Below are 23,945 nucleotides of genomic sequence, written 5' to 3'. Positions count from 1 at the left end.
CTACCTCTCCTACAGCAACCTTCAGTTTGTTCTCTATAGTTAAGAGTCTGTTTTATGGTTTGACTCTCTTTTTTCCACTTACGTTCATCTGATTTTTTTTCTGAAATTCCACATATGAGTGAAATCATATAGTATTTATCTTTCTCTGAGATGTTTTGCTTAGGATAATACTCTCTAGCTCCACCTACCTGTTGCAAATGATAAGATTTTATTCTTTTTATGGCAGAATAATAGTCCATCATGTGTGTGTGTGTGTGTGTGTGTGTGTGTGTGTGTACATACCACGTCTTTATCCATTCATCAGTTGATGGACATTTGAGCTCTAAAACAAAAGCTGTAAGAAGAACCAAAGCAAGAAAGCCATCACTTGATAATAAAGGGAACAATCCAACAAGAAAGTATAACAATTGTAGACATTTATGTACCCAACACAGGAGCACCCAAATCCATAAAAACAAGTTAATAACAAACATAAAAGAACTAACTGATAGTAACAGTAGGGAAATTTAACACCCCACTTACATCAATGAATAGACAATATGAAAAGGATGGAAATAATAAATATAAGAGAGCAAAAATAAATGATAAAGAAACTAAAAAAAAAACACAATAGAACAGATCAATAAAACCAGGAGCTGTTTCTTTGAAAAAAAAAAAGAAAAAAAATTGATAAACCTCTAGACAAATTTGAAGAAAAGAGAGAAATGACTCAAATAAATAAAATCACAGATGAGGACAAATAACAACCAATACTACAGTAATATAATCATAAGAGAATATTATGTATAAGTATGTGCCAATAAACTAGGTAACCTAAAAGAAATAAATTGCTTTAACATATAAACTACTGAAAGTGAAACAGAAGACAGAAGAAAATTTGAACACACCAAAAACCAGCACAGAAGTTGAGTTAGTAATCAAAAAACAAAAGTCCAGGGCCAAACAGTTTCACAGGCAAATTCTACCAAACATTTTAAAAAGAATACCTATTCTTCACAAACTATTCCAAAAAAATTAAAAAAGGAAGAAAAACTTCAAAATTCATTCTATAAAGCCAGCATTATGCTTATACCAGACATTTTGAAAAGAATATCTATTCTTCACAAACTATTCCAAAAAAATTAAAAAAGGAAGAAAAACTTCAAAATTCATTCTATAAAGCCAGCATTATGCTTATACCAAAACTAGGTAAGACTCCACTAAAAAAGAAAACTTGAGGCCAATATCCCTGATGAACACAGATGCAAAAAATTCCCAATAAGATACCAGCAAACCCAGTACATTAAAAAATTCATTCACCACAGTCAAATGGGATTTATTCCTGGGATGTAAGTGGAGGGGGTTCAACATTCACAAATCAATCAGTGTGAGACATCACATCAATAAGATAAAGGATAAAAACCATATGATCAATCAATTGATGCAGAAAAAGCATTTGACAAAAGTACAACATCCATTCATCATAAGAACTGTCAACATAACAGGGTTAGATAGAACATACCTCCACATAACAAAGGTCACGTATGAAATACCCACAGCCAACATTATTCTCAATGGGGAAAAATTGAGAGTTTTTCCTCTCAGGTTAGGAACAAGACAAGGATGTCCATTCTCACTACTCCTACTCAACATGTTACTTGAAGTCTGAGCCACAGCAATCAGACAACAAAATAAAAGGAATCCAAACTGGTAAGGAAGTAGTAAAACTTTCAGTATTTGCAGATGACTAAATATCATTTATACAAAATCCTACAGACTCCACCAAAAACCTGCTAGAACTGATAATATGAATTCAGTAAAGTCACAGGATACAAAACCAATCTACAGAAATCTGTTGCATTTCTATACATCAATAATGAAAGGGCATACAGAGAAATTGAGGAATCAATCCCATTTACAACTGCCACAAAAATAATAAGATACTTAATAATAAATCTAACCAAGGAGGTGAAAGACCTGTACTGTGAAAACTATATAAAGACTTGTACTGTGAAAACTGTAGAACACTTATGAAAAAAACCCAAGACCACACAAAGAAATGGAAAAGATGAAAAGATCACTCATTATCAAGAAAATCCAAATCAAAAATCCAAAATTCAAATCCAAAGAAATGGAAAAGACGAAAAAATCACTCATCATCAAGAAAATCCAAATCAAAACCAAAAGGAGATATTACCGCACACCTTTCAGAATGGCTAAAATCAACAACACAAGAACAAAAGGCATTGGTGAGGATGTGGAGAAAATAGAATAGCTATGCACTACTGGTGGGAATGCAAACTGGTACAGCCACTGAGGAAAACAACATGGAGGTTTTTCATAAAATTAAAAACACAGCTACCTTATTATCCAGCAATCACACTGCTGGGTATTTACTTAAAGAACACAAGAACACTAATTCAAAGGGATACATGCACCTCTATGTTTATAGAAGCATTATTTACAACAGCCAAGATATGGAAGCAACCCACACGTCCATCAATTGATGAACTGATGAAGAAGATGTGGTATACACATGTAACAGACTATTATTCAGCCATAAAAAATGAAATCTTGCCATCTGCAATGACACAGATGGAGCTAGAGTATATAATGCTAAGCAAAATAAGTAAGAATAAAACAAATACCATGATTTCACTCGTATGTCAAATTTTAAAAACAAAATAAGCCAAGGGGGGAAAAATGAGACAAAGCAAGAGAACAGTCTGATGGTTAGCAGAGGGGAGAGGTGTTGGGGGATGGGTTAAATACATGATGGGGATTAAGGATTGCAATTGTTTTGATGAGCACCAGGTGTTGTATGGAAGTGCTGAATGACCATAATGTACACCGTAATGTACATAATGTATAAAAAATTTAATATAATAGTGTAGGTAAACTAACTGAAATTAAAATAAAAACTTTAAAAATTAAGTGTAAAAAATTTAAAAATTTAAAAATAAACACTGCTGATTTTCAGCTCTCAACCCCAACTGTTACAATAGGTATAAGAATTAAAATGTATACTGAGAGTTTAAAAAGCCACCCAGGTGATTCTAATGTATGGCAAAGTTTTGGAATCCTTGCTTCATGCAACGCATGAAGAATCATCAGATGCAATATCTGAATATTCCCCAATACCCTTTGATTTACAGATACATTCCTTTATTCACTGTACATTTGCATGAATAAACACCATACCATTAAACCTTCTAAACGTTCCATCCAAACTAAATGTCTACTTCTAATTTTGTCCACATCCAATCCACCCTCCAAACTACAGCTTTTCCAAAGAAAACATGTCATTTAATATTTTTGCCTAAAATATCCCATTTTCCTCATTCATCCATCAAGTGAACATCTACCTACAAGTCCTTCAATACTCATCTATAAATCCTGTGGAAAGTCTTCCCCGACCGCTCTAGGCTGAAGATGGTTTTCCACCTCTGGGCTCCCATATAATCCTGCAATTACCCCTATGATAACATTTACCATATCTTATTTGAATAGTTGGCTACCTGTTTTCTACTCTAAACTGTTATTTCCTGGAGAGCAAAGACTTATGCCTCACTCATGGCTGTAGCTCCAGTGTGTTTGTTAAAGGACTGTCTGAAGATAATGGTAGCATATTCTTTTTGTAAATGTAGAGCTGTGTTAGGTGGTCCTAAAATCTAAAAACATTAGTGTGGTATAATTTTGCTACTTTTGTATGTACTACAATACTCTAAGCTAATAATATATAAGAATTCATTTAAGGGTGCCTTGGTGGCTCAGCTGGTTAAATGTCTGCCTTTATCTCAGGTCATGATCCCAGAGTCCTGGGACTGAGCCCCACACTGGGCTCCCTGCTCAGCAGGCAGTCTGATACTCCCTCTGCCCCACCCCCCCATTCATGCTCCCATGCATACTCTCTCTCTCTCAAAAATAAATAAAATCTTTTAAAAAATAATTCATTTAAAAGACAGTTTTGTCTAGTTTTATTTAAATAGATTTATTCTAGATATTCATCTATGCAATGGAGTATAATTACACAAACGATCCCAAATAAGAAGAAAAATGCATCCATTTGAGTTGTGAAAATAGAGCTGATAAGATGAAAGGGAAAGAGATGAATGAAAAGCCTTGGGTTGCAGTGTCAATTCTGTCACTAATTAGTTAGGATGTCACTGGACTGCTTGAGAGGCATTCAAAACAGAAGTGATAGTAGCTTACCCACATGAGTTCTACAGGCAGTCCCAACAAAACTGATTACAAGAGATAGTGTTTTTTACAGAAGCATTAACTAAAATTGTAACGGCAAAATTTAAAGCACTTTATACTTCACAAGCCCATTTTATAGCTTAAAGATGTCGAGACTGAGAAAAGTAGTTAAGACAAAATGTTACTCTCCTTCTTCAAACCTTTCATCATATTTAAAAATATTTCAAAATCATGTCATGATGTAAGAATGATTGGTGGCAAATCCTGATAATGCTTTCTCATGACAGGCAGTAGAGGCACTTACAACTTCTCTCCTATTTACTTCAATATCCTCCTAAATGATGTCTATATCACCAATTACTACTTATTTTCCAACTATCCTTCAAACTGCAGCCAGAATAATATTCCTAAAACAAATCTGATAATACCATCACCTACATAAAATTATTTTCTAGGCCAGCCGTGTCCAATACAACTTTCTATGGTAACAGAAATGTTCTATATCTGTGTGGTCAAATACAATAACCACTCGGTCACATGTGGCTTTTGAGCACTTAAAATATGTCTAGTGTGACTAAGTTACTAAGTTTATTTTATTTAATTTTTAACTAATTTTAATTGAAATTTAAGTGCCTACATGGGGCTAATGTCTACTGTACCAGGCAGCATACCTCTAAGCAATAGGAAGCCTTTATTTTTGGGGTCTTCATGAAAAATAACACATAAAATAGGAACAAGAACTGAAATGTTAAAGAATTTTGTGACCTATAAAAACATTAAGACATATCAGAGCAAAACCTGCAAAATACAAACATAGAATTCTGAAAGTGGCTAGAGACAAAAGGTTCTTAACCCAAAATGCTAGACACATAAGATTAGTAGCAAGCCTATAGACAGAAACTTAGCAGGGCAGAAAGCAGTAGCATGATATGTTCAACATGCTCAAAGGGGGAAAAAATGCAGCCAAGAATACTATAGCCAGAAATGGTGTCATTCAGAAGAGCAAAGAAAGAGTTATCAAGACAAGCAAAACCTAAATGAGTTCATGAACACTAAACCAGTCCTGCAAGAAATACTAAAGGGGACCCTTTGAACAGCAAAGAGAGACCAAAAGCAATAAAGACTAGTAATGAACAGAGAAACAGGAATAGTGACTTTACAGGAAATACAATACCCAATAATTCATATCTACCAATAATTACTCTGAATATAAATGGACTCAATGACACAATGCAAAGACACAGGGTATTAGAAGGGATAAGAAAAAAAAATACCTATCAACATGCTTAGAAAACACTCATTTTGAACCTAAAGACACCTCCAGAAACAAAGTAAGGGGGTGGAGAGCCATTTACCATGTTAATGGACATCAAAAGAAAGCTGAAGTAACCATCCTTTTTATCAGAAAAAATAATTTTTAAACCAAACACAGTAATAAGAGAAGAAGGACATTATTATCATAATAAAAGGGTCTTCCAACAAGAAGACCTAAGAACTGTAAATACTTATGCCTCAACTTGGGAGCACCCAAATATATAATTACTAAAAAACTTAGAGAAACTCATTGAAAATAATACAATAGTAGGAGACTTTAACACCCCGTTCACAGCAATGGACAGATCAACTAAGCCGAAGATCAACAAGCAAACAATGGCTTTAAATGACACACTGGACCAGATGGACTTAAGAGATACTTTTAGAGCATTTCATCCTAAAGAAGAAGAATACACATTCTTTTTGAACAAACATGGAACATTCTCCAGAAAGCATCACATACTGGGTCACAAACCAGTCTCAACAGAAACAAAAAGACTGTGATCACCATGCATATTTATAGACCACAACTCTATGAAGCTTGAAGTCAACCACAAGAAAAAATTTTGAAAGAATACAAATACATGGAGGTTAAAGAACATCCTACTAAAGAATGAATGGTCAACCAGAAAATGAGAGAAGAAATTTAAAAATACAAGGAAACAAATGAAAATGTAAACACGACAGTCCAAAAGCTTTGGGATATAACAAATGTGGTCATAAGGATGAGGTATATAGCTATACAGAAATTCCTCAAGAAAGAAGAAAAGTCTCAAATGCATAAGCTAACCTTATACCTAAAAGAGCTTGAAAAACAACAGCAAATAAAAGCTAAGTCCAGCAGAGGGTTGGAAATAATAAAAATTAGAGCAGAAAAAAAGATACAGAAATTTTTTTAAAAACCATATCAACAAAACTAGTAGCTGGTTCTTTGAAAGAATTAGTAAGATTGATAAACCCCTAGCCAGCCTTATCAAAAGGGGAAAAAAGGACCCAAATACATAAAGTCATGAAAGAAAGAAAAGAGATTACAACCAACACTGAAGAAATACAAACAATTAAAAGAGAATATTATGAGCAATTATATGCCAACAACTTAGGCAATCTGGAAGAAATAGCTAAATTCCTAGAAAGAAATAAACTACCAAAACTGAAACAGGATGAAATAGAAAATCTGAACAGACCTATAACCAGCAAAGAAATTGAATCAGTCATAAAAAATCTCCCAACGAACAAGAGTCCAGGGCCAGATGGCTTCCCAGGGGAATTCTACCAAACATTTAAAGAAAAATTCGCAACTATTCTTCTGAAACTATTTCAAAAAATAGAAATTGAAGGAAAACTTAAAAACATATTATTCCATGAGGCCAGCATTGCCTTGATCCCAAAATCAGGTAAAGACTCCACCAAAAAGGAAAAGTATAGAACAATATCCCTGATGAACACGGATATAAAAATTCTCACCAAGATACTAGCTAATAGGATCTAACAGTACATTAAATGGATTATTCACCATAATCGAGTGGGATTTATTCCTGGGCTTCAGGGGTGGTTCAACATCTACAAATCAATTAATGTGATACACCACATTAATAAAATAAAGAACAGGAACCATACAATCCTCTAATAGATTCAGAAAAAGCTTCTCACAAAACACAGCCTCCTTTCTTGATAAAAACCCTCCACCAGGTAGGGATAGAAGGAACATACTCCAACATCGTAAAGGCCATATATGAAAGACCCACAGCTAATATCATCCTCAATGTGGGAAAAACTGAGAGCTTTTCTCCTAAGGTCAGGAACAAGACAGGGATGTCCACTCTCACCACTGCTGTTCCACATAGTATTGGAAGTCCTAGCCTCAGCAATCAGACAACACATAGAAACAAAAGGCATCCAAATATGCAAAGAAGAAGTCAAACTTCCACTTTTTTATGATTTTCTTTACTTATCTGCCAGAGAGAGACAGCCAGAGAGGTACACAAGCAGGGAGGAGTGGGAGAGGGAGAAGCAGGCTCCCCACTGAGCAGGGAGCACAGTGTGGGGCTTGATCCCTGGACTCTGGGATCACCATCCAAGCTGAAGGCAGACACCTAACTGAGCCACCCGGGTGCCCCCAAATGTTCACTCTTTTTTTTTTTTAAAAGATTTTATTTATTTATTTGACAGAGAGAGATCACAAGTAGGCGGGGGGGGGGGGGCGGGAAGCAGGCTCCCGGCTGGACAGAGAGCCAGATACGGGGCTTGATCCCAGGACCCTGAGATCATGACCTGAGCCAAAGGCAGTGGCTTAAGCCACTGAGCCACCCAGGCACCCCTCAAACTTTCACCCTTAACAGATGACTTGATACTCTGTGCAGAAAACCTGAGAGACGCCACCAAAAAAAACAAAAACAACAACAACAACAAAAAAAAAAACCTGCTAGTGCTGATACCTGAATTCAGCAAAGTCACAGGATATAAAGTCAACACACAGAAATCTGTTGGTAGAAAGAGGAATCAAGTAATCAATCCCATTTACAACTGCACCAAAAACCGTAAGATACTTAGGAATAAACCTTATCAAAGAGGTAAGAAAACTGAAAACTATAGACCACTTACAAAAGAAATAGAGGAAGACACAAAAAACCAGAAAAATATTCCATGTGCATGGACTGGAAGAACAAATATTCTTAAAATGTCTATACTATCCAAAGCAATTTACAAATATAATGCAATCCTGATCAAATTACACCAGTATTTTTCACAGAGCTAGAACAAACAATTCTAAAATTTGTATGGAACCAGGGAAGACCTAAACAGCCAAAGTAATGTTGAAAAAGAAAACCAAAGCTGGAGGTATCACAATTCCAGTCTTCAAGCTAGCATTACAAAGCTGTAATCATCAAGACAGTATGATACTGTCACAAAAACAGACACACCAGTGAGTGGAACAGAACAGAGAACACAGAAATGGACCCACTACTATGTGATCAACTAACCTTCAACAAAGCAGGAAAGAATATCCAATGGAAAAAAGATGGTCTCTTCAACAAATCGTACTGGGAAAATTGGACAGCAACATGCAGAAGAATGAAACTGGATCACTTTCTTATACCATACACAGAAACAGACTCGAATGGATGAAAGACCTAAATGTGAGACAGGAATCCATTAAAATCCTAGAGAAGAACATAGGCAGCAACCTCTTTGACCTTGGTGGTAGCAACTTCTTACTTACTAGAAATGCCTCCAAATGCAAGGGACACAAAAGCAAAAATGAACTATTGGGACTACATGACAATGAAAAGCTTCTGCACAGTAAAGGAAACAATCAACAAAACTAAAAGACAATTGACAGAATGGGCGAAGGTATCTGCAAATGTCATATTAGATAAAGGGCTAAAATCCAAAATCTATCAAGAACTTATATAACTCAACACCCAAAAAACAAATAATCCAGTCAAGAAATGGGCAGAAGACATGAACAGACATTTCTCCAAAGAAGACATACAATTGGCCAACAGACACACAAAAAATGCTCAACATCACTCATCATCAGGGAAATATAAATCAAAACCACGATGAGATACCACCTTGCACCAGTCAGAATGGCTAAAGTCAACAACCTAGGAAATGACAGATTTTGTGAGGATGCAGAGAACTCTTGCACTCTTACACTGTTGGTGGGAATGCAAACTGATGAAGCCATTCTGGAAAACAGTACGGTGGTTCCTCAAAAACTTAAAAAAAGAAATACCCTACAATCCAGCAATTGTACTATTGGGTATTTATCCAAAGGCTATAAAAATACTGACTTGAAGGGGCACATGCTCCCCAATGCTTATAGCAGCACTATTAACAATAGCCAAAGTATGGAAAGAGTCCAAATGCTCATCAGCTTATGAATGGATAAAGAAGATGTGGTATATACACACAATGGAATATTACTGAGCTATCAAAAACAATGAAATCTTGCCATTTGCAATGACAAAGAATGGAACTAGAGTGTATTATGCTAAGCGAAATAAGTCAATGAGAGAAAGACAAATACCGTATGATTTCACTCATGTGGAATTTAAGAAACAAAACAGATGAACATAGGGGAAAGAAAGGAAAAAAAGATAAAAACAGAGGAGGAAGGAAACTATAAGAGACTCTTAACTACAGAGAACAAACTAGGGGTTGCTGGAGAGGAGGTGGGGGGGGATCAGGTCAAAGGGCATTAAGAAAGGCACTTGTGGGAGCGCCTGGGTGGCTCAGTGGATTAAGCCGCTGCCTTCGGCTCAGGTCATGATCTCAGGGTCCTGGGATCGAGCCCCGCGTTGGGCTCTCTGCTCCACAGGGAGCCTGCTTCCTCCTCTCTCTCTGCCTACTTGTGATCTCTCTCTCTCTGTCAAATAAATAAAATAAAAAATCTTAAAAAAAAAAAGAAAGAAAGGTACTTGTGATAGATGAGCTCCAGGTGTTTTATGTAAGCAATGAATCACTAGCTTCTACTCCTGACACTAATATTACATTATATGTTAAGTAATTTGAATTTAAATAAAATCTTGAAAGAAAAAAATAAAACAAACAAGGCCATCATCAATTGAAAAGTTTACATGTAAGATTTTTTTCATTTTAACAACAAGCACATCAGGATGTCTGGGTGGTTCAGTTGGTTAAGTATCCAACTTGATTTCAGTTCAGGTCATTATCTCAGGGCCATGAGCTCAAGCCCTGCATCAGGGCTCCCTCTCCCTTTGACCCTCCCCACCAGGTCATGCGCATGCGTGTGCACTCTCTCTCTTGCACTCTGTAATAAATGAGTAAATAAATACAAGCATAACAAACAATGCTAAAGTTTCTATAATATCAAGTGAAAGGTCCTTTTTACTGTCTTTTAGCTTCCCAACCCATCCACTCTTCAGAGATATGTTTAAGTATATCCTTCCACTTTTCTATGTGTTTGTGAGCATGTGGACACACACACACACACACACACACACACACACACACACACAGAGTTATGGACTGAACTGTTTCTCTCCCAAAATTTCATGTTTAAATCCCAACTCCAAAAAACCTCAAATGTGACTATATTTGATGATCAGGCCTTTAAAGAGGTAATTAATGTTAAATGAGGTCATTAAAGTAGGCTCTAATCTCCCTGGTGTATTTAGTAGAGATTAAAACACAGACAAGCACAGAGGAAAGACTTTGTCAAAGCAGAGAAGACAATTATCTGCAAGTCAAAGAGAGAGGTCACAAAAGAAATCAACCCTACCAACACCCTGATTTCAGACTTCTAATCTCCAGAACTGTGAGAAAATTTGTTGTTTAATTCACCCATTCTATGGTACTTTGTTATGGAAGCCCTAGAAAAACAACATTCATGTACACACATAGAGCTGTTAAATCAACATAGTTAAGAGTAGATGAAGTTCATACTTGGCAAATATTCACACACTTAAAAACGACTATATTACAATGACGTCATAATACAAGTTACTCAAGAGCAATAAAAATAATTTGATGAATAAACCAAAACAGAAACCTTAACTTCACTTTCTTATTATGCTTTGAAAAGCATGATAGCAGTTTAAAAACCTACTTTCCTAAAATGTCAGTATCTAAGAAACTACCTGATAGGATACAGTTTCTCCACTCTAACATCTCTTTCCCTTCTGGATGTGGAAAAGAAAATTTAATTGGAAAACTAACGAATGAGCCAAAATATAACCTGCAGTTAAAATTTCTAGAAAGAGTAGGGTGCCTGGGTGGCTCAGTGGATTAAAGCCTCTGCCTTCAGCTCAGGTCATTATCCCAGGGTCCTGGGATCGCATCCGGCTCTCTGCTCGGCAGGGAACCTGCTTCCCTCTCTCTCTCTGCCTGCTTCTCTGCCTACTTGTGATCTGTCAAATAAATAAAATCTTTTTAAAAAATTTAAAATTTCTAGAAAGAGTTAAAATTTTTTATCTTATTCTTTAAAGAACTTCACCTTGTAAGTCACTCTTTTTAAAGACTTATTCATTTTAGAGAAAGAGAGAGCACGTGCAAAAGGGGGGAGGGGCAGAGGGAGAGGGAGAGACAGAACCTCAAGCAGATTCTGTGCTAAGAGTGGAGGGTGACACAGGGCTCAATCTCACAACCCTTAGATCATGACCTAAGCTGAAACGGGGAGTTGGATGTTCAACTGACTGAGCACCTCAGGTGCCCCTTAAGTTATTTTTTCTTAGCAAAAGATGCCTACTAATAAAGTAACCCAAAAATTTTGCAATAAAAAAGCATGTGTGCTTTGGTTATCAAACTAAAAACTGATATTCAGTGCTACCCTACCACAGTACCACCTAATGACAGAAATGCAGTGTACAAACTTAAGAGGTTATCCTCAAGGGTGCCTGGGTGGCTCAGTCAGTTAAGTGTCCAACTCTGGATTTCGGCTCAGGTCATGATCTCAGAGTTATGAGATCGAGTCCTGCATGGGGCTTTGCACTGAGCGTGGAGCCTGCTTGGGATTCTTTCTCTCTCTCTTTCTCTATCCATGATTTATGCGCACTCTCTCTCTCCCTCAAAAAAAGAGATTATCCTCAAACTTAATGACTCTACAATCTGATTATGATTTTGCTGAAATAAACATGTTATGTAGAAAGTGAGGCTCTGATTCCAAATGTACAGCACCAAAGCAAATATTATTTATTTTTATGTTAAACTTAGTTATTATTTTGGTTATAGGGTTTAATCATTCATTTCACAAATATTTTCTGATTGCCTACTACATGAAAAAGATCATTCCTGGCTCTGTAGAAGACAAAAGAGATGACAGGAATGTATCTGCCTTTTAAGCATCTAAAATCTTATCTCTTCAACAGGACACACATGATAACTACTTGCAGAAGAAGATGTTACAGGAGTTCAAAAGAGGAAGAAATCAATGTCTTTCAAGCTTATAAAGAATGGTTCTTGGGGCAGCTGGGTGGCCAACTTGGTTTAGTGTCTGACTCTAGGTTTTGGCTCAGGTTGTCCTATCAGGGTCATGAGATCAAGCCTGGAGTCAGACTTTGCACTCAGTGTGGAGTCTACTTAAGATTATTTCTCCCTCTCCCACCCCCAAATAAATTTTTTAAATCTTTAAAAAAAGAACAAATGGTTCCACAGATAAACTGGCCCTTGAGCTAAGTTTTGAAAAATTGGGAGGAGTTAGAGAGAGGGCATTTCAAACAGAGAGTACGGCATAAATGAAGGAAAACAGAGAAACACAAGGTCCAAAGAACAGGGAGCAATCCAGAGTGACTGGAAAAGCAGAGTGTTTATAGGAAAATATTTAACAATGTGGCTAGCAAGCTAGTTATGTGGGGGATCCTTAAGGGCTTTGAAGACTAGGCTAAGGTACAGAGAACACTGGAGTCCATAAGTAAAGAAGTGACACTTAATTAGAGTTGTTCTTTAGGAAAAATAATCTTGATGTGTTGTGTGGGATGGATTGGAAGGGTAGTAAATAACTATAAGCAATGAGGAAGTCATGCATAATGTTACAAGGGCCTAAAACTATAACTGACGTTGAGAGAATGAAAAGGACAGGACAGGTCACAGTTACTGCAATGAAATGTACACCTGCCTCACAGAGTTACTGTGGAGATAAAATGACATAATAATATAATAGACTTGAAAAGTGTATTTACTCACTAGTACTAAAATCTACAAGGGTGTCTTGAGAGCACAAATGAGGACTTTAGGTAGACAAATTCTGGAAAAGGAAGAAAACCAAAAGAACAAAAAATGTCTCCCTTTGCACACAGCTAAATATACCTACTAAAATATTAAGTAATTAAAAGACCTAATTTTAGTAAAGACAGAGCACAAAGAAAAATAATGCTTATAAATAAAAAGAAACAATTTAAAATTATCTCAGCATTGTAAAAATTACAAACATTTTACATTTTACAACTACAACTCAAGGAGGAAATGGAAAATTACTTAAGAGGCAAAATTGTGGGTTATTTTTCTCATGTTTTTATTAGATGCAGTTTTGTACAATTAAAAAGGGAAATTTATAAATAAAATAAAGAGGGAAAACTGTAAGGATCTTATACAGAACAGGCAATTTCGCTTCTATTTTAAACTCTACTTTATAACATGGGCAGGAACATACTCCTATTTGAAAAACAAGAAACTTGCAGATAATCACTGAGTATCAGTGCATTACTATATTTTCCGTTTAATCAAAATTTTGATACAAGCAAAATAAGTTTCCATTCCACTTCTACCCCCCACAGCCCAGTGACAAGTGCCCTTTACTCCACCACTGGATGCTCAGGAACTCCATTAAAGAACCCCAGCCTGAAATACTATATTTATCAGGGATTCTCTGATCCCCCAAAACTGTATGCAGAATGAAGTATGTGTGTATGCCCATTTTCCTAGGAAGAAGGTTCATGGTTTTTACCAGATTCTTGAAGGGCCTAGTATTCTAAAAGAAAATTTAGAAATAATCTTTACTTTTCTTACCCCTCCTTTTAGTTTTAATAGCCAATTCAAATAACTATGTCAATGGCTTAAAGAAATGTTACTTATTTGACTATTTTCAAATAAGGGATCCTGTGAATTCTTCTTCTCTTTTTTTTTCAAAAGGTTTTATTTATTTATTTCACAGACAGAGGTCACAAGTAGGCAGAGAGGCAAGTATAGAGAGAGGGCGGAGCAGGCTCCCCACTGAGCAGAGAGCCCAATGCAGGGCTCGATCTCAGGACCCTGAGATAATGACCTAAGTCCAAGGCAGAGGCTCAATCCACTGAGTCACCCAGGTGCCCCCATCTGAATTCCTCTTCTCAATTCCCAGTGCCACTTCAGACTAAGACCTTTATACTTCCATTCTTTATCATTTATAGTCCAGGTAAGCTTCATCTTTATTTACAACTTTTACAGCACTGCTGCCATTCTCCACTACCTCCTTAGAACCTATTTCTATCTTCACAGATAATTTTAGAACCTAGCTCACTCTTCCCCTCTAATTCTATCTCCCCAACACTAGCAAATACTGAACTCATCACCAATCTCATTTTTTCTACTCCTGTTCTTAGATCAACAAGTACTATAAGAGGCAGAACCATATAAATTTGCTCCATTAAAAACATACATGAATTTGGGGTGCCTGGGTGGCTCGGTGGGTTAAGGCCTCTGCCTTCAGCTCAGGTCATGATCCCAGGGTCCTGGGATCGAGCCCCACATTGGGCTCTCTGCTCAGCGGGGAGCCTGCTTCCCTTCCTCTCTCTCTGCCTGACTCTCTGCCTCCTTGTGATCTCTGTCTGTCAAATAAATAAATAAAATCTTAAAAAAAAATACATGAATTTAAATGTAGCCTATGTTGCTCCTGAAAAACTACTAATAGTAATAAACTAGGCTCATAACATAGAGGTTCTATTTATGCAAAGGATACTGCCAGAAGATCAGAGTCAGGAAACTAACTTGAGTTTTGAATTGAGAAACTTAGAGATCAAGTAGCTGAATCTTATTTTAGAGAGAAACCAAGTCCAAAGGAACAAGTGATCTGTCCAAGATAATCAAGAGTAGAAATAGAGCTCAGGGGGCACCTGGGTGGCTCAGTGGGTTAAAGCCTCTGCCTTCAGCTCAGGTCATGATCCCAGGGTACTTGGATCGAGCCCCACATCGGGCTCCATGCTCGGCGGGGAGCCTGCTTCCCCCTCTCTCTCTGCCTGCCTCTTTGCCTGCTCGTCATCTCTGTCTGTCAAATAAATAAATTTAAAAAAAAAAAAAAAAAGAAATAGAGCTCAGATAGGCAGGTGTCCTGATGACAATGTTCATTCCACTATATCATGCTATGTCCTTCGTATACCAGTTGTTCATCCTCTTTAATACTTATAAATCAAAATTCTTCAAATTATCTGTGCTTTCTCCAGTAAGATTTAGTTACTACTATACTACTACCTCAAGACCCCTTAATAGTATACAAATCATTCCTTCCTGGCTTGTTGGGTGAGAATGATATAGAGGAAAATAACTGAAAGCCTTACTGAAATCAAGACAGGCAGTCCTCAATGGGAATATCGTCTAAAAACCAAACAGAAAGGACAGACCATTCTGCTGCATGCAGTATAAACCAAAGAACACAAGCCAGTCAAAATCAAATGAAGAGAGTTTCACTTCTAGCATGACAACATAAGATCTCCTTAGATTCATTCCTCAGCAAAACTGGCAAGTTACAAAAGGACCACCATTTAACGTCTCTAGAAATGGCCCTGGGGCATACAGCAAATGAAATAACATTTACTCAAGAAAAGCTACTAGAGCTCAATAAGAATAGCAAGTCTGTGGTGTTTGAACCAGCACCTACTTCCTGCCTCCCCATTCCCAGTTTGGCAATATGGAAACTCCATTTGAGACTTGTATAGCTAAGAGCACAGTACATTGCCCCCCTCCCTTTCATGAGCTCCCAGTCAGAAGACTATCTTCCCAGGAAAGACAGGACATCAACATTTTTCTCATCTTTCCCCCAGTAACCTACTGCTGAAACTAGCTTCTGGGCTAATGTGGTCAACAAGGAGAGGCTCCCTTCTTCCACACATCCCCACAGAAGGGACAAAGCCTGACCTTGAGTGTGGTGCCACTGAGAATACTTTATTGTTGAAGGCCCAATCACCCTAACCCTGACTTCTAAGAGGCTGGTTCCATATCAGGAGAAGCATGCCAAAAAGAACTCCTCTTACTCCCCACCAGCACTCAACTCCTAAGGTGGGGGTATCACTCAGAGAGAGGCCACTACTGTCCCCACTCCCAGCTTCAGACCGGTGGCTGGCAGATTTCTGCCTGGTAGAAGACCCTAAAACATAGAGCTCCTCATCTCTTCCCACAGGAATTGACTTAATGTGGAGAAGTTTATGCCTCAGTTTGCTCTCAAAAACAGTGGAGGTTTCTTGTGAAAGGCCAAGTGGGAAAAAACTGATGGAATCATCAGCCACAGAAGCTAAACTGTGGGTCAGCTGGTTTGCCCGAGAACCAGAAAACCAAGAAGGGAGGTAGCTCGGAGGAGCCTGCCTGGGATCAGAAAAAAATCTCAAACATTGTCCTCAGGAACTATCACTTCAAAGCAACACCAATTTGATTGCTTTAGTCTGTGGAACAATTTTTGCCCCAGGGCACTTCTGAAAACAGCAGTACAATCTGCTAGCAACTAATGGAACATAACTGGGAAAGAGACAGAAATCCCCAGCAAAACAACTCTCATCCCAAGGTAACTACGGACATACTCAAGGCTACGCCCCTTAAGGAGCAACATTAGAGGCTTTTACACTGCAAAGTAGGCAGCAGGGAGGAGAGTGAAGAAAAGCATCACTAAAATAGTCCAGCCAGTCTTTAACAAAATAGAAAAGCAAGTGAATAACAATAACAAGCCCTGGAAAGGAGGAGACCAGTACCCCGCGTTACTACATTATCTAAAATGTCCAGTTTCCAAAAAAATTGCAAGACGTGCAAAGAAACAAGGAAGTATAACCTATACCTTGGGAAGAAGCAGGCAAGAAAAACTGCCTGTGGTTTTGACCAAATGTCAGACTGCAAAGAAAAAGCCTTCAAAGTAATCATTATAAATATGTCCAAAGACTAAAGGAAACCATGTTAAAGAAATAAAAGAAGGTGTGATGACAATGTAACATTACATAGAGAATATCAATAAACAAATAGGAATTATTTTAATGAAACTAAATGGAAATTCTAGAGTTGAAAATTATAGTAACTAAAATGAACTATTCACTAGAGGGGACTGACAGCAGATGTGAATTGGCAGAAAAAATAATTAGTAAAATTGACAGAATAATAGGGATTATCCAATATGAAGACCAAAGATAAAAAAAAAAAGAGTAAGGAAAAATGAACACAGCTTCAGAGAAATGAGGGCCATTATTAAGCAAACGAACATACGGATAATGACTGTTTCAGAAGAAAAGGAGAACGATAAAGGGAAAGAAAAACTACTTGATGAAATAATGACTGAAAAATTCCAAAGCTTATTAAAAGGAACTTACATATTAAAATGTAATTTACACATCCAGAAAGTGCAACAAACTCCAAGGAGGAAACATACAAAGAGATCCACAGACACATTATAATAAAAACATTAAAAGCCAAAACAAGGGGAACATCCTGAAAGCAGCAAGAGGAAAAAAAGATTCCTTCCCAACAAGGGGACCCCAATAAGATTAACAGCTGATTTCTTAGCAAAAACAATGTGTAGTCTGGAAGGCAGTTGGATAATATTCAAAGCACTCAAAAAAAATTGTCAAGCAAGAATCCTATATCCAGAAAATATACTGTTCAAAAAGACAAGACAAAAACATTCGCAAGTAAACAAAAATTGGGAAAATGTGTTTACACACGCCTTACAAGAAATGCTAAAGGAAGTTCTTCAGGCTGAAAACAAGTGACCTCAGACTATAATCCAAATATGCATGCACACATGTACACACACACACACATACACCCCAAAACAAAGAGCACCAGAATGTATAAATGCACAGTTTTTTTAACCTTCTTCTTTTAACCAATTTATTTATTTATTTTTTTATTTATTTTTTTAAAAGATTTTATTTATTTACTTGACAGAAAGAGATCACAAGTAGGCAGAGAGGCAGGCAGAGAGAGAGAAGGGGAAGCAGGCCCCCTGCTGAGCAGAGAGCCTGATGTGGGACTCGATCCCAGGACCCTGAGATCATGACCTGAGCCGAAGGCAGCGGCTTAACCCACTGAGCCACCCAGGCGCCCCTTCTTTTAACCAATTTAAAAAGCAACTGTATAGGGGCGCCTGGGTGGCTCAGTGGGTTAAAGCCTCTACCTTCGGCTCGGGTCATGATTCCAGGGTCCTGGGATCAAGCCCCACATTGGGCTCTCTGCTTGGCGGGGAGCCTGCTTCCCCCTCTCTCTCTGCCTGCCTCTCTGCCTGCCTCTCTGCCTGCTTGTGATTTCTGTCTGTCAAATAAATAAAATCTTTAAAAAAATAAAAAATAAAAAAAGCAACTGTATAAAATAATATGGATAAAATTAATTGTTGAGCCTATGACATACAGAGATGCAATATACTTGCCAATAATATCCACAGCTATAGTGGAATAAGAAAATGACTCCAGATCGTAAATCAAACACAAGAGAAGAAATGAAGAGAACTAGAAATGATAAATACAAAGGCTAGTGTAATAAAATAAATATTTACTTGCTTTCCTTTCTTCTTTTAGCTTCTTTAAAAGTCATAAATTATATAAAGTAATAATTATGATTATATACTGTTAGGACTGTAACATTTATAAGTGTAATATATATGAAAATAAAGTGGGGAAATGGAACTAGAACTATACAAGAGCAATGTTTCTATATCTCACTAGGATTACATTATAAAATTCTTAGAAGAAAACATGGTACGGGGCACCTGGGTGGCTCAGCGGGTTAAAGCCTCTGCCTTTGGCTCAGGTTATGATCCCAGAGTCCTGGGATCAAGCCCCGCATCCAGCTCTCTGCTCAGCGGGGAGCCTGCTTCTCCTCTCTTGCTCTCTGCCTGCCTCTCTGCCTACTTGTGATCTCTGTTGTCAAATAAATAAATAATAAAAAAATCTTTAAAAAAAAAAAGAAGAAAACATGGTAAATCTTCACGACCTCAGATTTGGCAATGGATTCTTAGCTATAACACAAAAAGTATGACCAGCAAATAAAAAAATAGATAAATTTGACTTTATCAAAATGAAAAGCTTTTGAGCTTCAAAGGACATTATCAAGAAAGTCAAAAGATAACCCACAAAATGGGAGAAAATATTTGCAAATCACATATCTGATAAAGAACCTGAATCTGTAATATATAAAGAACTCTGACATCTCAATAATAAAAAGACCCAATTTAAAAATGGGCAAAAGACCTGAAGAGACATTCCTCCAAAAACGAGATTTAAATGGCCATTAAGCACATGGATAGATGTTCAGTGTTTTTTGTCAACAGGCAAACACAAATCAAAACCAAAAATTAGAGAACACTTCACACTCACTAGTAAAAAGTACGGTAAGAATAACTATTAGTGAGGATGTGGAGAAACTGGAACCCTCCTGGACTTCTGATGGTAATGTAAAATGGTGCAGTCCTTTGAAAACCAGTCTGGCAGTTCCTTATAGAATTAAACATAGAGTTACCATATTGCCCAGCAACTCCTAGATATACACCCAAGAGAAATGAAAACTCATGTCCATGCAAAACTTGTACATGAATGTTGACAGCACCATTATTATAATAGCCAAAAGATGGGGGGAAAAATACCTGAATGCCCACCAACTAATGAATGCATAAAGACAATACTGTTTGTCCACACTGAATATTACTTGGCCATAAAAACAAGTGAAATACTTAATATATGCCATAATATGGATGTGCCTTGAAAACATAATACTAAGCGAAAGAAGCCAGTCTCAAAAGACCACATATTATATGATTCCATCTATGTGAAAGGTGCAAAATGTACAAATTATAGAAACTGAACATCAACTGGTGGTTTCTTAGGGCTGGTGAGCGAGCAAGATTAGGGGTGATAGCCAAAAGAGTAGCAAGTTTGTTTTTGATGTAATAAAAATGCAAAATATGCTACGGGAACAATGCTATGGATCATTAAATATAATAAAATCTACTGCATTGCGTACTTTAAATGGGTGAATTATACAGTATGTGAATTAATCTCAAAAAAGATGTTTTAAAAGAACAAATGAAGAAAATTATATGACCAGTGTCAGGATCAAGAATTAAGAACTTTTTAAACTTAGATAAAAAGTGCTGTGGACTAACTGTATGATACCTCAGTTTCTACCACACAAATATTGATGAAAAAAATTCTATTACTCAAAATTCATGTCTTTTTAATATTAACTAATGTAGTAAAGAGGCAACTGCATAATAAATCATTACAATTTAAATCTTATCATACTAACAATTTTAATTAAAAAAACTTTTATGTTTAAGGTATTTCCCTCTATTAACAGTGCTCCAGTAGAAGTATCTTTACAGGGCACCTGAGCCATTCAGTCCATTAAGATCTGCCTTCAGCTCAGATCATGATCCTGGAGTCCCCGTGATGGGCTCCCGGCTCAGCAGAAGTCTGCTTCTCCCTCTGACCCTCCTCCCTCACTCTCTCTCTCAAATAAATAAATAATCTTTAAAAAGTGTATCTTTACAATTCAACATTTATTGTATGCTTAATGTCTGCCAGAATCTTATTTACCTTCATATAAATACCTGACACACAGAACGCCATAAATGAATGAGTAGCCTTAAAGACTGTCATTTATCTATACTAGGATTTAGTTACCTCATCTGTAAAATCCAAAGGCGAGATATGATCTTCTCTAAAGTAGCACTGTTTGAACAGAACTTTCTGCAATGATGGCAATGTCCCATACCTATGTGCCTTTTTAGCCCTTGAAATACAGCTAATGCAACCAAGGAATTACATTTTTAATTTAATTTAAATTTAAACAGCCACATGAAGCTAGTGACTACCATACTGCACAGTTTAGTTCTAGGGTATCATCCCTGTATGAAAAACACATTTTACAATGCATCCCAGTAATCACATACATGTAGGAGTGTATATTTACACATATAAACAATAGTACCTAAAGCATTACTTCCCCTAATATGTATAAAGCACTGATATTTTCTTTCTTATTCCACTGAATTTCATATTTAAAAAGTGCTTATCCAAACTATTAACATGATTTCATTAACACTGCACTAAGGTTCTTTTCAGCTCTAAAATATTATGCTATTTACTAACGCCTATCCTAAAAATATATATTAATATTTATTTTGTAATCTTTCCTTAAAGATTTATTTCTTTATTTGAGGGGGGAAAGGGCAGAGGGAGAGGTAGATAGAAACCCAAGCAGATGCCAAACAGAGCCCAAAGCAAGGCTCAGTCAAATGCTCAACCGACTATACCACCCAGAAGCCTCTATTTTGTAATCTTAATCACAAATCACTATTTGAAGATGCTTTAGGCTATATCTATCAGGTTCTGCTAAAAGCCTTATAACCATTCCTTCATCTTTCCATTAAATCTACATTTTTTTTTAAATTACGGCAAGAGTTCCATGCCTTTAAGAAGTAAAAAACAAAAGTAACATCTTTCCCTTGTTTTTCACTTTGGAAATGGTAACCAAAAGGAATGGTAAGATGTACAGAAGACAACAGGGAAGAAAGTTGTGGGGACAGTGTTCATGAAAACAGAGAAGGCTAATTTTTTATTTCCATTACTTCTTCTGAAAATACCAGTAACTTCTCCAGCCCCCTCTACTCTCCCAGCCTGACAAAGTCCTGCAAAGTCCAAATTTTATCTTAACTTCATCAGACTTTTTAGAGGACTACAGAACAAGAATGGTTCCCAAGAAATCATGTGTTCCAAACTTTCAACTATGAAGTGTTTTTAAAACTTTATTAAAATGATCTGGATTGTTCCCCTAGCCTAAGGTGCCACTTTTATCCTAAACTCCTCAGTAACCTAGAACTATATGTAGTTCTACAAAAAGTCCATGTTCTCTCTTCCCTGTGGGCCTCTGCACACACTATTCCCTCTTTAGCTAATTTCTCTTAATTTTGAAGGTCTTGGCTTAGCTTAGATATCAGTTATTCAAGGCATTTTTCCCACCTCAAAATTAGACTTGATGCCTTTCCCATACACTCTTCCAGTACTCTCTACCCTCCCCATCACTGCACTACTGAATTATATTTGCCTGTTTACTTACCTTTTTCCCTTACTAGATTTTAAACTCTTTAAGAGCTGGTCTGTATTTTATTCTGTTCACTGCTGTAAAGGTGTTCAGTAATTTACTGGACCAAAAAATATCTATTTTTTATAATTTGTCCAGCACTCCACATGCCTAGTGTCATTTGATATTCTCCCTGCATAAAATGTTCTCCCCCTTTCTATCACCAGCATGAGATCCTCTCTGTGATCTGGTCCTTAATTACCACCATTTCCTTTAGATGTTTATTGTTCTTATTGTTTACACCGTTCATTTGATATTTAACCTACACTGTTTTTTAGTTATCCTTATAATGCATAGATTCCATCTCCCTAATTAAATTGATCAATTCGAAGGCATTAATATATGTTTCTCTTGGTACCCCCATTACTGAGCACAGCCCTATGTACACAGTAGATATTATCTGTTCACGCAGAATCAAAATTTATGAGGGTGCTTCTCATACAAAACTGAAAATACTTCAGTGATACTGATGAACAAGTATCACTAAATGGGAATTAAACTTTTTGCCAATATATAGTAAACGAATGATACAGTAAAGTACAAGTACAAATAATTTATTTGAAACTGCTGAGTGAGGGATAACAATAGACACAGATATTAAGAGGCACTATAACAAAAACTACATTAATTAAAGATAACCAGATTTACGGTTTCCAAAGTGACCTGTATGAATAGAAGAACACTATTCTCAGATCAAAGGACAATCGTGTTTACATATGAATTTAGGGCGGTCAATGTTGTGGAAAGAAAGATAGTTTGGCCTATCAGGAACCGCTGTCAGCGGAGAGTTAACTGCTGGCAAATCAATTTGCCTCTTGTTTACACGTAGCTTTGCTGTCATCTTACAGTGCTCCCCTAATTGCTACTTTCAAATGAGTAAAATCTAAACCATGGGCATATTGGTCACAAATTCCATTACTAACTCTGGAAAGCAGCTCAGTTTTCCTTGCATTTGGAAGGATAAGCAATCTGGGATTCCTGTCTACCCCATCTCTTAAACTCAGAAGAAAAAAAAATGTAAATCCTGCGAGAGTCACTAGCGCTTAGGTGCCCTCTGACCAAAACCTTACGTTCCATTCCCGTGGGCTATCCCACAAAGGTTTTCTTCACCCTTTCCTCAAATTACTAACCCCAATTTCCTTCAATTACTGATATTCCGAGTTAGCATTGACAACCTTTCTTCTTAGAGTTCTCTCTGACCCAAGGACACGAGGGCAAACTTTTCCCTATAGGTCCCTTTGTCCTTCACCCTACTCTATCATGTGATGGCATCTCACCTGGGAAATTCGAGCGGTTCCCGAAACGCCGAGCTGCCGCGATCTCCACTGAGATCCTGCGCCACGGACACAGACTAGAGGTCGAATCAGAAATACGACATGCCGGCGTTTTTCGAAAGCAGCCCCGGCGGCTGCCCAGCGTGAAGAACGTATCGCGAGCAGCGCCATCTTGAGCGAGGAAAAAGGAACCGAGAGCAAAGGATTGTGGGACGCTGGCGGACCCAACTCAGCAACCTTAATCTTCTCTCGCCTCCCTCTCTTTTTCTCAGGGCCCTAGACCGGAAATAACTTAGTGGAGAGTCAGACCCTTGGGCCCCACCCCTTTTATCTTCCAGGGAGTCTTCGAATGTTTTTCGCCACCGGTAATGTAATAATAACTTTGTCTTTCTCTGTTTTCCTAGATTTGCCGCA

At 37.2% G+C, this 23,945-nt stretch overlaps 1 protein-coding gene across 2 annotated transcripts in view; it reads right to left on the bottom strand.

Annotated features, from left to right (window-relative positions):
* Positions 1-23,721, bottom strand: part of ABCB7 (ATP binding cassette subfamily B member 7) — a 162,447-nt gene extending 138,726 nt beyond the window's left edge. For both annotated transcript variants that reach the window (XM_045995536.1, XM_045995537.1), the window contains exon 1: positions 23,535-23,721. In XM_045995536.1, the coding sequence (XP_045851492.1) occupies positions 23,535-23,702 (168 nt within the window). In that variant the 5' untranslated portion in view covers positions 23,703-23,721. The remainder of the gene's footprint in view (positions 1-23,534) is intronic.
* Positions 23,722-23,945: the final 224 nt, after the last annotated feature.

This window comes from Meles meles, chromosome X (genome assembly GCF_922984935.1).
Source record: "Meles meles chromosome X, mMelMel3.1 paternal haplotype, whole genome shotgun sequence".
NCBI lineage: Eukaryota > Metazoa > Chordata > Mammalia > Carnivora > Mustelidae > Meles > Meles meles.
This window is presented reverse-complemented; position numbering and strand designations above follow the sequence as displayed.